General features: G+C 43.8%; 1 protein-coding gene across 2 annotated transcripts in view; it reads right to left on the reverse strand.

Annotated features, from left to right (window-relative positions):
- The window catches only part of BCAR3 (BCAR3 adaptor protein, NSP family member), a 117177-nt gene that overhangs the window by 75277 nt on the left and 23932 nt on the right, over nucleotides 1-17968 (reverse strand). For both annotated transcript variants that reach the window (XM_007468105.1, XM_007468104.1), the window contains one exon: nucleotides 4252-4291. In XM_007468105.1, the coding sequence (XP_007468167.1) occupies nucleotides 4252-4291 (40 nt within the window). The remainder of the gene's footprint in view (nucleotides 1-4251; nucleotides 4292-17968) is intronic.

Below are 17968 nucleotides of genomic sequence, written 5' to 3' on the forward strand. Positions count from 1 at the left end.
TGTAGAAATGAATTCCCACAAAGAGATAGAAATAAAGTAGTGAAATAAGTGTTTATTAGGAGGAAAAAGGATACATACAGGCAGACTCAGAGGAAGAGTCATGCCCTCATGGTAGTTTGAATCACTTTTATGGGGGCATTTCTTCCAGGTTTCCTTTGGCCAATCATCTAGCTTCGCCTGGTTCTGAGTCTGTATTTGGTTTATCTCAGGGTCTTCCCCTGTGTGTGCGTGCGCACATCTCCTAGCCAAGATGGATTCTAGCAAAGAGACCTATATGGGTAGGTTGACATCACCTACTATGGTGTGGTGCCCCCTCCCTTTTTCACCTCCGAGGATCCTTTCTGCGCCTGCGTAGTGGGGAAGGTCTCCTTGACTTCGAGGATGAGGAATATGGGTCTCTTTATCCCTTATCTGGGCAGGGCTCAGCTTCTCCTCCCTCCTGTCTCCCTAGAAGGGGACAAACTCCAGCTGCTCAGCCTGGGGCCCACCTATCTCCTGCCTCAGAACCCACAGAGAGAAGGTGGAAAGTCCAAGGTCATGCTGCTAATCAGACCAGAGCGTGGACCAGGCTCCCCTCCCTGGAGGGCCTTAGGGGCTGTGTAACTTGGAGTCTCCTATTGGAATGCTGTCTGGGAAGGATAACACACTGAGCTATTACCATGTATTCACATTTTAGTACAATTATTTTTATCAAATGTTCTAAGCAGCTACCTGACACAGGTCTAAGAAATTAGACACAGAGTAAATACACTTTAAAGGCAGTAAAAATATGGCAAAAACTAAATGGGGGGCAGTAAGCAGCCCAGAAGATAAACTCTGCTGAACAATTTTGCCTATAGGGCTATTTCCTCTGTCTAAAAAAAAAAAGTTGGTTTTTATCTAGGGTAAGGTATGCTAGGTACGCGGAGGAAAATTCCAGAGCTATATACACTACTAACCAAAGTCACTACCTTAAGAGCAAGAGGAAGGTGCAGCTGCTTGGAGGTTTCTGCTTTCCAGTCTGGAAGAAGTGGTCTTGTTCAGATATAGTGAAAGAGAAACAATTATATTTGATTACAGAAAAGGATCTCATGACTATACAAAACAGTTAAACTCAGACCTTCAAGATGATCATGTTTTAAGCTACTGGGTCGGTGGGAGTGGGGAATGTGGAGAGAGGAGGGGGCTAGGGACACAAGGAAAAGGTAGAAAAAGAAGAAAAAGAAAAAAAAAGGAAACTCCCCTCTCTAACAGAATTAAAGAGACAGAAACAGTGGAGAATAAGATTCCAAAATCCCTGGGGGTTCTTTGGATCTACTCAAATTTTCTTATCACATCCAAGCAGGGAATTCATCACTTAGGGTAACCAGGTGCCACTGGGAGGCTCCAGCAGGAGGTAAGCCTGCTGAAGAAATGAAAGAACTACCAAACAGCCCTAGGGCTTCCCCGCCAAGCACTTTTCCCTCCATTCCTCACACAGAGGAGCTCCTCGTAACCTAGCAACCACCTGCCGGGTCCCCTTTCACGCTGCCTTACTGACGTGCAGCAATGCCAACTGTGGGAAGTGCTAGGAGGACACAGAGTACAAACTGGACACGACTGAACTGTGGAGTCACTCCCTATCCAGCTCTCTCCTGCCACGACACAGCAGCCCCATCACCCCATAAAGTATGGGTCAGCTCAAGTGCTTCCTCTGGCCCAGACACGAGGAACCAGGGGTGGTCCCAGACCTCGCTCTTAATCAGAGCACTGGGAAAACCAGGTGAAGACGGTTAGAAAGCCTCCATGGTAAGGGAGACTTGGGAAGGCGACTCCTAAAAGGATGAGAACGGCTGTCAGTTGGCCCCAACTGGGTGCTTCTACTGCCAAGATGATACCCAGTTAGAGATCCGCTTGCTCCCCGCCCCCCGCCCCCATTCTGAGGTCACAATGAACTGCTAAAACTCTGACTCTACCAGAAAGGGCCCTACAGGATGCAACATACTTTACATAGAATTTCTACTTTTCTCCGTGCCCGAGAAAGGGGATGATAGGGAAGAAACAGCTCAAAGTCAGAGGGCCAAACTGCATCCACTTTATCTGCACCTTATCACCTCCCTCAATCATCTTCAGCCACCCTCCAGGCTCTAGGCACCAGCTGGCACAGATATACGAGGGCTTGGAGGCACGGGCTGGTCAGCAGGGCTCAAGAGGGTAGCTAAGTCTGAAATGCTAGGACGGGCCTGTGCTGGCCCAAGACAACTGACACGTGGGTCCATTCAGACCTTGAGGCCCAAGGCCTCTATGAGTGTGTTTTCAGAGCTTCAGTGCCCATGGAGGCAAATGAAAATACCCTACATTCACTCAGCAAATCCCCAAGCCATCCTCCAAACCAAGGGAAAAGTGAGAAAGCAAAAAAAAAATACGATGCATCAAGGAGGGACGTAGAGATTTCATCTCTTCTGACCAGATTCAGATGAGGATGGGAGGAAAGAGTAACCTTCGGAACACCTCAGCGAGTCCTTGAAGAGGGTACTCCTTGAGCCACCAAAGGCAGTTCTATCACTGCCAGGGAAGGCAGGGGGAGCCCAGCTAGATGGAAGCACCGACAACCTCACACCTCTTCTCAGTCAACACGACAACTCACAATGACCAATATTCATGAATGAGATGCAATAGCTTAGATAATACTAAGTAAGTAAGTCCTTCCCAAAGCCTCTGCTTAGGTTTAGAATTCATCATTGGATTATCTTAAAAAGCTGGGACTTCAGTGAAAGAAAAAACTGAATTATGGAGTAAGGGGAGCGAGTGAGCACAGCTTGAGTGAGCCTGCAGTGGGAGATAGTTTCTGGAACATGGCACGCAGTGAGTTCTAAAGGACAGCTGTGATTTACACACTGCAGAGGTCTAGGGCACATTTTTTATGTTATGGTCAAGTCAAATCATAGTTTATGTGGATAGTGTCCCCAAATTCCTTGTGGTGTACAACCTGCACAAAAGCATATGTGATGCATCCAGGAGGGAAGCAGACACATCGTTTATAAAGCCCTGACGAGAGACTGACACAGCAGCCCTGCTGGCTTAGGATTACCCATTTGCTGCAGTCAAGCTACAGCTCAGACATAGTGGGGGTAGAAGAGAGGGAAAAATAAAATCTACCTCCATTCCAACAAACTTTATTATGACTGCCTCAAGTGGCCACGTGGTTCTACTAGAGTTTTCTCCTCTAGGAGAAGCTTTAGACCTTCCATTCTCTGGTCTAAAGGGAAGAAATGCCAAAACCCTGGGGCAGGCACAGTCACAGGCACACAAAAAGCAACAGGCCTAAATACCCCAAAGCCAGGATGCGGGAATAATAAAGACAAAATGTGGCTCCTAGGAGGCAAGCACCTTAAGTCCTAACTTGTACCATGATTTCTCCTAAAATTTAATGATATATTTTTGTTATGAGAAATCAGAGTTCTCTTTTCTGTTGTAGGTGCCAGACGTAATTACAGTTCTCGAAAATAAAATAAAATAAAACAAAGATACACACCTGAAAAATGGGGGGGGAGGGCCAGAAGTGAAAAGCATCATTTCTTTCTGTTCAGAAGATTGTTTAGAAGTGTTGAGTAGTTAGACGCACTGAATGTCAGCCTCACTGGAAAGTAAAGTATTACACAGCTCATGGTCCCAGATTAGCCACTGAACAAGAGGGTGGCTGCTGAAATGGAAAGGATGGCTCAGAAAGCCTCAGGGAGCCTTCAGTCCTCCACTGAAGGTAAACACAGCTTCACAACTCCTGTCTGCCATTCCCAAATCCAAAAACTCTGAAAACTGACAATTTTAAATAATTCATTTAGCAGCAGAACAAACCCAAGCTCATTTGGTGGCAAAATGTGACCTGAACTACGTAAAATCATTTGTAGTCTATTTATCCCACTTCATGTGAACATTCTCACATTTCACTGCTGAAATAATGGGCTTGATTATGGGATGCTGACCCTAGCTCCCTTTGGGGGTGTTATATATATATGTACCATATTACCTTTCTAAAAAATTCTGAATTTTTAAAACACATCTAGCCCCCAGGGTTTCAGATAAGGGGAATAGTTTGTAAACTTATAATAGGGTGACATAAGACCCCTGCAAAGATTACTAAAAGCCCAAAACAATCAAATTACATCCTGGTGGTTTCAATCTGACCAGCTTCCTACACAAGCCAGACGGTGACATTATCTGGCGACATTGTGTTAGAAATGGGAAATCTATTACCACAGGGTCCCTACTACATGTTAAATCCTGGTTTCCTACCTTCACATATTCCAGAGTTGGGTCCAGAAGATGCTGATCCCTGAAAAGAGAAAATATAAATATGAGAACAATTGGGAACAATGCAATCTTACCCTGGGTAAAATGTATCCAACATTATTTCACCCTATTCATTCACATTATTAAGATGGGCCCACCTCCCAGGCAATACCCACAGCAGACAGATAAGGAAGTTAGAACACAGATTTCTTTCACGGGTGTCTCCTCGGGGTGGAGGATGTATAGGATACCACCACGACCTCAGTCTAGAAGCTCCACATGATTTCCTGCCAAATTCAAGGTCCAAAAGTTAGACTATTCATATGTGGTAATTCTAGATTCACTCTGAGCATAAAAATTAGCCTAACGGTCCAAAGCAAAGAGCTGTGAGAGATACGAGTAAAGCAGGGCTGGATGCGCAAACCTGCAGCACTTTGGACCAGGCAACCGTGTCACACCCACTTTGACGGAAAACGGAGGCTCAGGTGGGCAGATCGGCTGCTCAAGGTCACCCAGCACCCGGGTGAGTGAGTTCTGAACCCAGCTCTGCTTCTAAATCACCTTTCTCTTTTGCTGTCAAGCTGAGCAATTCATCCTAATTTTCTTTGGCGCCCCAGTGTTTTTTCTCTCCCCATTTAATGTCTGCTTATGTCTATCGTAATAATGTTAGGATTAACCAGACAATTAAAAGTAAACAGCAGTGGTGTCACTGAGGAGGCTGACTTATTATAGTGGAAGAGGATCTAAGGCAAAGGAGTAGAGGGGGAGACATGAGAGCTGACGTTTCCAGCACCGGCAGAGTTACAGCAAAGTGCCCCCCTCAACAGACTATGTGAAAAGACAGCTGCCTTCAGAGACTTAAACTTCACAAAATCAACACATCACCCTGCAGAGAAGGGGTCATTTTTTAAAGGACAGAATGGCTCTGAAGCCGATAGGAGTAGTCTTCTGAAGGGGGGGGGCGGGGTGTCAGTATATCTACAAAGAGGACACATCCTTCAGAAGGCGGGGGATCACTACCGGCAAGCAGCTGCCTCTGGAAGGGTGAGCTCAACCCCAGACCCTCGGGGGCTTGGATGCTTCCCTCTGTGGAGAGACCCCGGGAGACTGCAGCCCTTCTCCCCTGAACAGGGGCAGCAGGACCCCTGCTGGGACACAAGGAGTTGATCCCACAGCTCAGGGGCACACCATCTTGTTATGAAATGGATCCAACCCTCAAAGCTATTCCTGGAGTGGTCTGTCCACTTAGGGCTGCACACAGGGCACACGCACAGAGGCAGGCTGGCTTTGGAGATGCTCCTCTCGGATGTACAAACAGATTAGGTTCTGAAATGAGTCCCTTTGTAAGGCCAAAGTATCTGAGAAGGGCTTAAGCTCAAAGCCCCTGGTGCATTTCCATCAAAGAGGGGTATAAATCAGTCTTTCAGAGCCTGAAAACCAGGCATACTCATTGCCTCCAAGCTTGTGTGTGTTAATCAGGCATCTTTTCCCAAAGCAGCCGAGTCCGTCTGCTGTGCTGGGTCACCACCTCCTCTGCTGCAGTCTGGACATTGCATTGATGTCATCAGACTTTGCGACCATGGGACCACCCGGCTAGTGACTAAAATCTTTGTCATCAGGGCTTTGGTCATACTCCCCTTTAAATTCTAAAACTCCTGGTTTTCTACTGAATTAACATTTTAGGCTTATAGGCATCTGGTCTTATGCTAATCATCTGGCCCAGTGGTCTGGCCCTGGGAGTGCAGAAAGATGTTAGAACCACTGAAATGCTGTTTCTCATCGTCTTCAAGTTTCTATTTTTATGTATGTTCTAAAATGTACATTATATACATTCATACACATATGTCAATGCATGGATAAACAGTGTAGGTGTGTGCTTTTTAAACCAATGATTTGGTCTCGGGATCTCTTTACACTCTAAATAATTGAGGACTCTGAAAAATTTTGTTCATGTGGGTTATATCTACTGATTACTGATATTAGAAATTAAATCCGAGAAACATGCAAAATATTAATTCATATTTTTTAAAGTAAACCCATTACATGTTTAAATAAATAACATTTTAATGAAAAACAGATATGTTTTTCATAGCAAAAATTTAGTGAGAAGAGTGACATTGTCTTACATTTTTGCAAATCTTTCAAACATCTGGCTTACTAGAAGACAGGTAAATCCTCACATCTAGTTCTGCATTCAATATGTCGTGATATGTCTTGGTTGAAATAAATGAAGAAAATCCACATTCACAGTTATGTAATTGGAAAGGGAGGGATATTTTAATAGACTTGCATATAATTATGGATGTTCTACTTTGATAACATGCCCAAACTTGACAAGTAGTAGTTTCTTAAAGGTTAGCTGTGATGTGGAATCTGAAACCATATCTCTTACTCTTTTGCATCTGTCCTGCACTTTGAATGGACGTTTTGTCCATGTGTGATTCCATAACCACTATTCTGGGAAACGCTGGTTCACTGAGTTATGCAGATCTTCCAGATTTTGACCCATTTCATTATCATGTAAAAAAAGAATCACATTGGTTAATACCATCACTGATCTCATCAGAAGTTACTAGGTATTGGGAATTGCCAAGCTTGTGGTAGAGGATCCAAGTCTTCTAACTTGAAAGCTTGAATTTTTTCATTGGCAACTAACATTGTCCAGTGTTTTCCCTGAGCTTCATTTCATTCATTTTGGGGAACATATCTGCCAAATACCAAGACGACACAGTCATGACCGGCAATTTTAACTCTTTTTTTAGGTGCTCAAAGGTCATTCTTTTAGTAAATTCTTTTTAGAATTTTGTCCAGGATCTGCTCTTCTCAACAGATTTAGCTGTAAAAATCCTTTCCCTTTTACCTACTGAAAGCTGAAATGTTCCTCTCTCCCTTTCTCTAGAGATGTACCTGAAAACTCTGAGCTAGTTCTCTCAGGATAGACCCCTCAAACTCTCTTGGGGAGGGTGTGGGACAACCAACACGAGTGCTGTGTATGAGTGGCTCCTGAGGCAGCCCCAGCTGCAGCAGGGTCGCCACTCAGAGATGGGGTCACCTCAAGGCAGGGTGGCCCATGTGAGACAGGCGGGCACCTGGGACCCATTATTGCAGTGCTTGCACCTGGACAAATATCTTCTGGAGCAACGGAATATAAAGAAACTATAAGGAACTAAAGATAACTGCACACATGCACGGTTGGGGCAAATTATGAACAAGATACAAAAAGGCCAAAACCCAGCTGCCACTTCTCATGTGCCAGGAGCAAAAGCAGGGTACTGCGCATGATCCCTGCACACAGCACCACCAAGAGGATGGGCAGACCACCTAATCCACTCTGGCCCGACCCACCGATCTGCGCCTGCGCTCACCCCTTTCAAGGGACCAGCTCTCCCCCACTGAGGGAGTGAGCAAGGGTACCTGTTACTTGTTTTCACTCCCTCGTGCTGCAGCACGAGTCCCAATAAACCCTTGCCTGAATTTCTTGTCCAGCCTCTCATCAATTTCTACTGATTAAAGAGTCCCGAGGACCCAAGTCAGTAACATACCTGCTCTCCCCACCACCCTGCTCTCTTGCCCAGAGACCCCGGCACCTAGGAGCCTGGGGTGTTCTCCCAAGTGTCTCCCCAGCCTTGGATGAACTCCCGTGTTCCTATGGTGCTCCTCCACCACACACACTTCTTTTGGCAAAAGAGAAGGAAAACAAGAGCTGCTGGTTAGGGATAAAACTGAAGTCCCCTCTTGACCCCGCCCCCAAATGAACTCTGCTAAGGGAGCCTTGCTCATTCTGTTCCCAGAGCAGAGGGGGATCCAAGTTCTAGTTCAGTGCACCGAGGGGTGCCCTAGTGGATCCTTGGATTCTTCTACACGTCCTTTTTTTTTTTTATGCGGTACGCGGGCCTCTCACTGTTGTGGCCTCTCCCGTTGCGGAGCACAGGCTCCGGACGCGCAGGCTCAGCGGCCATGGCTCACGGGCCCAGGCGCTCCGCGGCACGTGGGATCTTCCCGGACCGGGGCACGAACCCGTGTCCCCTGCATCGGCAGGCGGACTCTCAACCACTGCGCCACCAGGGAAGCCCCTACTCATCCTTTTTAGAGAGACAAGGGAGGGAAGACAAGGAGAGTATGATAAAACTGAGTGAGTGCGTTATAAATCCAAAACCTTTAAAAATCATTGCCTCGAACCAAATTAAAATTATATTTAAATGCAGAAGTGCTGTGTCTCCTTTCTCAGCCAGCCCAACCCTAGCCCTAACCCACCTAACCAGAAAGAAGACATGAGCTGGAAAACATAGCAGTTGGCCCTGTAGCCCGAGCCTCTAATTTGAAATAGAATACCCTATTATTCATACAGGACTGTGCCACAAACACTCCTTAAACCATATCTTTATATTCCCCAAAAGAGATCACTAGAAAACAAACACAGAAACTTGGCAATGTAAATGAAAAGCTTTTTTAATCTTTTTTTTGCTTATGTCAATTATGAATCCCCACCCATGTGAAACCGTGATGTTGGGTGCATCTCTCTTTACAACTGGAGAGTCTGGCAGGCACCGTGGCCCCTCTGTCAGGCAGGCTGCCCTGCTGAGCGCCATCCACAGACCGCAGGAAAGCAGCAGGATGAAACTGGACTCTCCTGTTATTTTGTTCTTAGGTTTATTAAGTTTTAAATAACACCACTGTGTTTACTCTGGTTAAATCATTCTTTCCAGCATCCCACTTTCTTAAGTTCATACTGAGGGATGTTTAGCTGGGAGTCACAGAAATGTTATACATATTTACTATTTTAGTTTGTTTCTCATCGGTAACCAGGTTAATAATATCCTCCCTCTTAAAAGGACACTTGATGTATAAGTGTTTGCTATTTTGAGTGAAGAGGTTTTCCGTCTTGAATACACAAACAAAATTTCACTAACATAGATCTTTTCTGAGCAGTTCGAATACAGATGGAGATGGAAGTGCCCTATGTCTGTCTTAAATTACAGAATGTTTTAAGTGAATGGATGTTTCCTTATTTAAATACTATAGACTAACTTAATGGCTAATGGTGTTGCCACACAAATGTCCCTTTGGATAAAACATAAAACGGAATTGCTTTTAATAACATGATTATTTCATACAATGGAGGGATGTGAGAAACTAGATCCAGCTATTCCAGACGGAGGCTCCCCTTAAACTCCACGCTCAACAGTGATGTGCAGAGCTGGCACACTTCCTCTGTGCAGGTGGCATGGTGTTTTCATGCATGTTCACTGTATGGTTATTTATTTATATATGGTCTCTCCCTCTACAAGGTGAGCAGCCCAAGAGTAGTGATGTGTCTACTTCATGCCCAGTATGTCCCACAGTTCTTGCATTCATCCCACAAACATTATCAAGCATCTACAATATGCTACGCAGTTGGCCAGACAACAGAAATACAAGAACCAAAGACAAAGGCCCTGCATTTAGAGAGGTTGCAGGCAAGTGGGGAACACAGATCAACTGATCCAGCACAATTCAAGTTAGTGAGAGAGTGTCAGTGGGAGGTTTGAGGGCTGAGTAGGGACTTGTCCCAATGAAGAAGCTGTGGGGTAGGTGGTGATGAGACATATGCCCCGGCAATGAGAGAAGCACGCGACAATATGGTACATCTGAGGAACCACAGTGTTGTGGAGTTAATTCCCCGCTGGCCCAGGCCACCATCATCTCTCCCCTGGACCCCTGCAGTACCCTCCCCAGTTCTACTCCATCTCCACAATCTCCACGATAGCAGCCACAGTGCTCTTTACTCAGATCACTCCCCTGCTCAAAATCCTCTAACAGCTCCCATCCAGTCAGAACAACACCCTGAGGTCCCCACCGTGGCCTTCAATGCCCTGGTTGGCATGACCCCAACCAGCTCTCCAACTTCATTGTGTTAGGCCGAATTTCAAAGATGCCCCCTCCCAAGATTCCTGTCCCTTGGTGAGTCAGTCAAACACTAATCTAGGTACTGCTGTGAAGGGATTTTGCAGATGTTATTAACATCGCAAGTCAGCTGACATTAAGACAAGGCAATTATCTGAGGGGACCTGACTTGAAGAGGGAGGGGGATTTGACATGAGGGACCCTGTTGCCAGTGTGATGTTATGAGAGGGTCTGTGACGAGGCCCAAGACACAGAACCTCCAGGAGATGGGAGCTGCCCCTGGCAGATGGCCAGGAGATGGAGACCTCAGTCCTACAACTGCAAGGAATTGAATTCTGCCGACGACCTGAATGAGCGTGGAAGAGGATTCTCGCCCAGAGCCTCAGGTGAGAACTCAGCCGCCGACATCTTGAGTGAGACCCTGAGCTGAGAACCCAGTTGAGCCATGAGGGACTTCTTCTCTGCAGAAACTGTGAGGTAACAAACAGGAGTTAAGTCACCAAGTTTGTGGTGTTGGTACTCAGCAAAAAAGCGCTAACACGCTTGTCTATTCCATCCAAGCCCTACCGACTTTTCTTTCTGTTGCTCAAACACATCAAGCCGGCTCCTGCTGCTGTGGCTTGGCATTTACTGTTCCTTTGCTTGGAATAGTCTCCCCAGATATACTCAAAGGCTCACTCCTCACAGCTCTCAGGTTTCTCTCAAACATCGCTTCCTTAACCATCCTATCTATATGAGCACCACCACCCTCTATCCCCTTTTCTGGCTTCACCTTTTCCCACATTATCTGATATTATATGAAATGTTTATTTGCCCGTGGTCTGTCTGTTTCCCAGAATATAATCCTGCAAGAGTGGGGCTTTCTCTGCTTTGTGTACCTTGGCGTCCCCAGTACTTTGCACATAGCAGCTGCTCAGAAACCACTTGCTGAATTAATGAAAAGAACAACTAATGGAAGCACAGGGCTGGGGGAAGCAGCAGGACTGGTGGGGGTTGGGAGACCAGGATGAAGAAGAGGCAGAGCCAGAACATAAGGGGCTTGGACGCCACGTAAACACATTTAGACTTTATCTTGAAAGCAGTGGGATTTGTTCAAGGCCCTTAAGCTGGAGAATAACCAGAGATTTGTGTTTTAGAAAAATCCCCCTGCAGCAGTGTGGAAAACAGATTACTGGGGGGCAAAGTGGAGTCAGGAAGACTAAAGGAGAGGATACTAAAGGGGTCTGGGTAAGAGATGACGAGGCCTGGATTAGAGCGATAGAGGGAGTGGGGGGATGGTGTACAGACTTGAGAGACTTTTAGAACTGTGAATAGATAGACCTTGGTAAACGGCAGGATTTGGTGGGTGAAAGGGAAGAAAGAGGTAAGGACACTCACTGAATTCTTCCTAAGGGAACTGGGTAGATGGTGCCTAGCACTTGGCAGGGACTCCATACATTTGTTAAGAATGAATTAGCAAACACCTCTGCCTCAAGCACCATACTGTACTAACTAGACTACCAGGTTCTGAATTAGTAAGACTTTACCTCATTACCATCCATGTTCCACAGTTAGCAGTCCACCCGATTGCTGCCATTTAGCTACTGAATGTCTCAAATAAGTTTTCTTTCTTCTCAGCAGATAAATAAGTTACTTTCAGGAGAGTCTTTCACACCCCTCAAATTATGAACACATAGATCTTCCCCTTAAAGTATGATGAAATATAACATTTAAGGGATCCCTTCACACCAGCAAAAATAGTTAACTCATGAAGGAAAGCCAGAGAACAGCAAAGCAAAGTAGCTGTGCAGAAGCTAGACAAGAGTGCCCGATTTTATATAACCCTTTGGTCTTCTCCATCACCCCCACCTCTGTTGCCACTGCTTGCTTATGTCTTTTCCGCAGGACTGTAAGCTCCGTGAGGTTAGCGGCTACCTCTGTCTTGCTCACCAATGTGAACAAGCACGTACAAAAGTATGTACAAGAGTATTTGTCAGGGCTTCCCTGGTGGCACAGTGGTTGAGAGTCCCCCTGCCAATGCAGGGGACACGGGTCCGTGCCCCGGTCCGGGAAGATCCCACATGCCGCGGAGAGGCTGGGCCCGTGAGCCGTGGCCGCTGAGCCTGTGTGTCCAGAGCCTGCGCTCCGCAAGAGGAGAGGTCACAACAGTGAGAGGCCCGTGTACCACCAAAAAAAAAAGTATTTGTCACACAGCAGCCAATTAATAAACAAGGACAAAAATGCACAAATGAAAATATAAACCACAATTAATCACCCTTATATCTATATAATCCAAATAAGGCCTCAGAAAATTAGAAATTTCTATGATGGGACCTCCCTTTGCTAAATCTGGTAGACCAGATATTCTCAAAATTAAATGATAATCAAATTACAGATGTATTTCCAAATACATGTTGAAGTCACAAGAAAGGGAAAGTCTCAGGAAACACAGACACATACAAAACAGATACAGAAACAGAACAAATCAAGAACACAAAACGTGAACAACAGCAACAAAAAGGTAAGGAGGAAAGCACGGAGGCTAAGCCCTGGATTCATAAGAGTGAGCAGCTAACCCCAAAGCCCCACATAACACCCACCTGAACCATCAGAACGGGACTACACCACCCACTACAGAAGGAATGTGCTAAACACAACACAACACGAAACAAAAAACAATCTCTAGCAAAGGGAACCAAGGAGAGCTACTGTCTCCACCACAGATTCTGATGGAAAAAAATAATAATAGTCTCCCCTAAGAATCTGTAACCACAAGTAGGCCTTGGGGGTTCATATTTATATGACCTGCTTTGACAGAGGATCCAAAACTGAAAAAAAATTAAAGTGTCTGGGTTGGTGGCACCATTAGTAAGGAAACAATGTAAATCCTTTCTGGAGGAAAACTAGATCTGCAACAGAAAGCTACTCAGGATATCCACAAGTTTGGCTAAATACAAAAATTCCCTTTCAGAAATAACCATATACATGAGAAAACAAGCCCCAATGACTGAAAGTTAGCAGAAATGACAATAGACTGAGATCCCCAAAGACTTCAGATATTGGAATTTCAGATATAAGCTATAAAATAATGATGTATGATAATTTTTTTTAAAAGATGGAATAAAAAAGTGACCTAAGAAGAAACAGGCAGACATAAAAATAATCTACTATAACTTCCAGAAATAAAAAGCTAATTGATCAAAATATCTAGATATAAAGAAATATAAAGATAACCTTCTAGGGCTTCCCTGGTGGCGCAGTGGTTGGGAGTCTGCCTGCCGATGCAGGGGACGCGGGTTCGTGCCCCGGTCCGGGAAGATCCCACATGCCGCGCAGCGGCTGGGCCCATAGGCCATGGCCGCTGAGCCTGCGCGTCCAGAGCCTGTGCTCCGCAACGGGAGAGGCCACAACAGTGAGAGGCCCGTGTACAGCAAAAAAAAAAAAAAAAAAAAAAAAAAAAAAAGAAAGATAACCTTCTAAATAACTTAGACACGACTAGAGAAAACATTTATGAATTAAAACAAATATAAAAAGATTATACAAAGCACAGCTCAGAGAGAAAAGGTGAAGAAAAATATAAAAGAGACATTGAAGGTAGAATGACAAGGCTTAATTAACCAGAACTCTAGAAGGAGAGAATTGAGAAAAAGGCAAAAAGCAAGAGTCAAAGAAATAATGATGGGAAATCTTCAAAATTAATGAAAGATACTAATTATCAGATTCAGGCATCCCATGAGTCCGAAGCAGTGTAAACAAAAATAAACACTTTGTAATGAAACTACAGACCACCAAAAACAAAGAGAAGATCTTAAAAGCAGCAGAAGAGCAAAGAAAGGCTTCCCTGAGATCAATGACAATTAGACTGACAGCAGATTTTCATCAGCCAAAAGGGAAAGTGAGGAGCACAAAATTTCTTGCCCAGCAAACTACCTAGAACAAGGGTGAATAAAAACAATTTGAGACAAATGAAAATAGAAAATACCCTCAGGAAGCAGGAAAAGGATGCCAGAAGGAAAGCTTAAGATCTAAGACTGAATGATGCACGAAGAACTGGTAAACACGTAGGCAACTCTAAACCAGCACTGATAGTGCAAAATAAGACAAATATCTAATAACAGTATGGTGGTTCTTCAAAAAATTAAAAGTAGAATTACTACATGATCCAGCAATTTGCCTTCTGAACATATACCCCCAAAAACTGAAAGCAAGATTTTGAAGAGATATTTGTGCACACATGTTCGTAGCAGCATTATTCACAGAGGCCAAAAGGTGGAAGTAATCCAAGTGTCCATCAGTAGATAAATGGATAAACAAGATGTGGTATATACACAATGTGGTATATATACCATGGAATATTATTTGACCTTAAAAAGGAAGAAAATTTTGACACATGCTACAATATGGAAGAACCTTGAGGACATTATGCTAAGTGAAATAAGCCAGTCACAAAAAGTCAAATAACTGTATGATTTCACTTATGTAAGATACGTAGAGTAGTCAAAATCATAGAGACAGAAAGTATAATGGTGGTTGCCAGGGGTGGGGGAAGAGAGAATGGGGAGTTGTTGTTTAATGGGTGCAGAGTTTCAGGTCTGTCACAAAGAGTGAAGTAAGTCATAAAAAGAAAAGGAAATATGTTAATGCATATAAGTGGAATCTTGAAAAATGGTACAGATGAACATATTTGCTGGGCAGGAATAGAGACACAGACGTAGAGAACGGACGTGGGGACACGGTGGGGGAAGAGGAGGGTGGGATGAATTAGGAGATTAGGTTTGACAAAAGTACACTACCATGTGTAAAATAGATAGATGGCTAGTGGGAACCTGCTGTATAGCACAGGGAGCTCAGCTCGGTGCTCTGTGATGACCTAGATGGGTGGGATGGGAGGGTGGGAGGGAGGTCCAAGAGGGAGGGGATATATGTATACATATAGCTGATACACTTCACTGTACAGCAGAAACTAACACAACATTGTAAAGCAATTATACTCCAATAAAAATAAATAAAATAGGACTTACCTGGTGGCTCAGTGCTTAAGAATCCGCCTGCCAATGCAGGGGACACGGGTTCGAGCCCTGGTCCAGGAAGATCCCACATGCCGTGAAGCAACTAGGCCCGTGCGCCACAACTACTGAGCCTGCGCTCTAGAGCCCGCGAGGCACAACTACTGAGCCCACGTGCCACAACTACTGAGCCCATGTGCCACAACTACTGAGCCCATGTGCCACAACAAGTACTGAAGCCTGCGCGCCTAGAGCCTGTGCTCCACAATAAGAAAAGCCACTGCAATGAGAAGCCCGCGCAACACAACGAAGAGTAGCCCCCGCTCGCAGTAACTAGAGAAAGCCTGCGTGCAGCAACAAAGACCCAACACAGCCAAAAATAAATAAATGAATAAATTTATTTAAATAAATAAATAAATTAATTAATTAAATAAAGATGAAAAGAGTTCTGGAGACTGGTTGTACAACAATGTGAATGTACTTAACATTACTGAACTGTGCACTTAAAACTGGCTAAGATGGTAAATTTTATGGTATGTGTATTTTACCACAATTTAAAAAGACAAACTAAAACACGAGGCAACATTGACGTATTAGCCAAGTGGAAGGTATCCAAAGCTTATGTTCTAAGTCCTGCATTGCTCAGGAAAAAGGAGAGGTATTGTTTCACTCTATTATGTTGTTTAAAGTCATATAAAAGTATTTTTTAAATAACCACTAAGTGAATAGGAATAGAGTATTTTTTAAAAGCCAATTTAAAATAAGGCAATTAAAAAAACCCCATAGGTTAATAAAAATGTACAAACAGTACAGACATACAGAATAAGAGGCAGCTATAAACCCAAATGTATCACCAAACATGGTAACTGTTGACCAGATTAAACTCACAAGACAGATTTTCAGAATGCAGGATATAGTACCTGTAGGATACAGTTAAAGTGGTATTTTGGAGGAAACGTAGAGACTTAAATGCTTACTTTTAGAAAAGACTGAAATTAATTCAGTGTCCAGCTTAAGTTAAGAGAACAGAACAAACATTAAAAAAAGACTAAAGATAAAAAGAGCAGAAATTAAATTTTTAAAAAATGATACAGTAAGGGAGCAACAAATGAAGCCTGGTTCTTCAGAAGCCTAGTAAAATAAACCTCTGACAGATATAATCCAGAGGGGAAATGAGAGAAGGCACAAAACAATAGAGAAATGAAGTGGGAGCATAATCATAGATAACAAGAGAGCACTGTAAGAGAATACTATGAACATCTTATGCCAATAAATTTGAAAGCTCAGGAAAAACAAATTCCTGGAGAAATAATACTAAAATAGACTCAAACAGAAAATCTGAAGAGTCCTGTAATGATTAAAAATTTGAATCAGTTGTTCAGTATCTACAGACCTGGATGGTTTTTCTAACCAGGAAGTTCTGCCAAACTTCGGAACTTATTACTTTGAAAATGAGAGACTTGAAAAAAAGGATACTATAACTTTGATATCAAAAGCACACCAGGTCAATAGAAGAAAGAAAAGGTAGCCTAGGCTAATCTCACACATGAATAGATACGAAAAAAATCCTAAACAAAATATTGACAAACCTAATCCAAGAATGTACAAAAATACATCATAATCAAACTGGGTTGACTCCAGGAATATAGGGTCAGTTTAACATGAGAAAATCTATTCACCACATTAACATTAAAGGATTAAAGGAGAAAAATCATTTTGGGCTTCTAATTGATGGGCGGGGGGAAGGATTTTAAAAAATATCATCATCTTTTCATGATCTCAGTAGGGAAAAAGCTAACTCTTCACAAACTAGAAATAAAAAAGGACAAGTGTACCTCTGAAAAACCTCATTCTTAATGGTGAAGTATGAGAATCATTGATAAAATCAATCAGAAACGAGACAAGGATGTCCACAATTACTGCTTCTGCGCACCACTGTCCTGGAGGTCCTAGTCAGTGCAGTTAAATAAAAAAAAGAAATAAAAGGTATAAGAATTGGAAAAGGGAGAACAAAACTGTCATGATTCACAAATGATGACTGTAGAACACACAGAGAATCTACACAAAGCTGCTAAGTAGAGCAGGGTTCCTGGATATGAAAGCACTGTGCAAAAATCTTCAGCTTAAAACTTAACTCAGGTCAGGGACTAGAAGGCTTATGTGTCTGGGATGGAGTTCTTGCTTATGGGTGTTCATTCATCACAAATGAACTCATTCCTAGAACATTTAACTGAAATGCAGCACAAAAAGACTTAAGATGGGTGTGATCAGCAGGCTGTCTCTCTGTTTAGGGCCAAGGAAGACCAAAACTGCAGCCTAGGGGTCTGCTGGTTCACCATTTTTAACCAACCCATGTACCAGGGCACATCAACGATCAGGAAGTCGGTGAACCCAACGACCAGGAGAAAGTTCACCCTTCATTGGCAACCTCAGCCTCTTTGCATGTGGATATGGCCTTGGAACCTAGAGCTGTCAGTCACCCTTTGTTCTCCAACATGAAGCTCAATTAACAACTCAACATCTTGGGGAGATGTGGGGATGGAGCGATGGGGCAAGGAAGAGACAGCAATAGGCTTTAAATCTACTAAGATTTTGCTTCCACCGGACGATATTCCTGACTAGACCACATGTTCTTTTAGGTAAGATTAACAGGTGGGAGAGTCTAGCATTCTCATTTTAAATTTTATTAGACGATATCCGGGGTTCGAAGGCCTTGCCCATCTCACCAGCCTCATCTCCTCACCTTGCTCCTTTCATTCCAACAAATCCAAACTATTTGGAATTCCCTGAACCAAGAAGCCTAGAGTCCCCATCGTCTTCCTATTCATTCCCATCTTCTCTGACCACTCTTT

This window comes from Lipotes vexillifer, unplaced genomic scaffold (assembly GCF_000442215.2).
Source record: "Lipotes vexillifer unplaced genomic scaffold, Lipotes_vexillifer_v1.1 scaffold905, whole genome shotgun sequence".
In the NCBI taxonomy this organism is placed as follows: domain Eukaryota; kingdom Metazoa; phylum Chordata; class Mammalia; order Artiodactyla; family Lipotidae; genus Lipotes; species Lipotes vexillifer.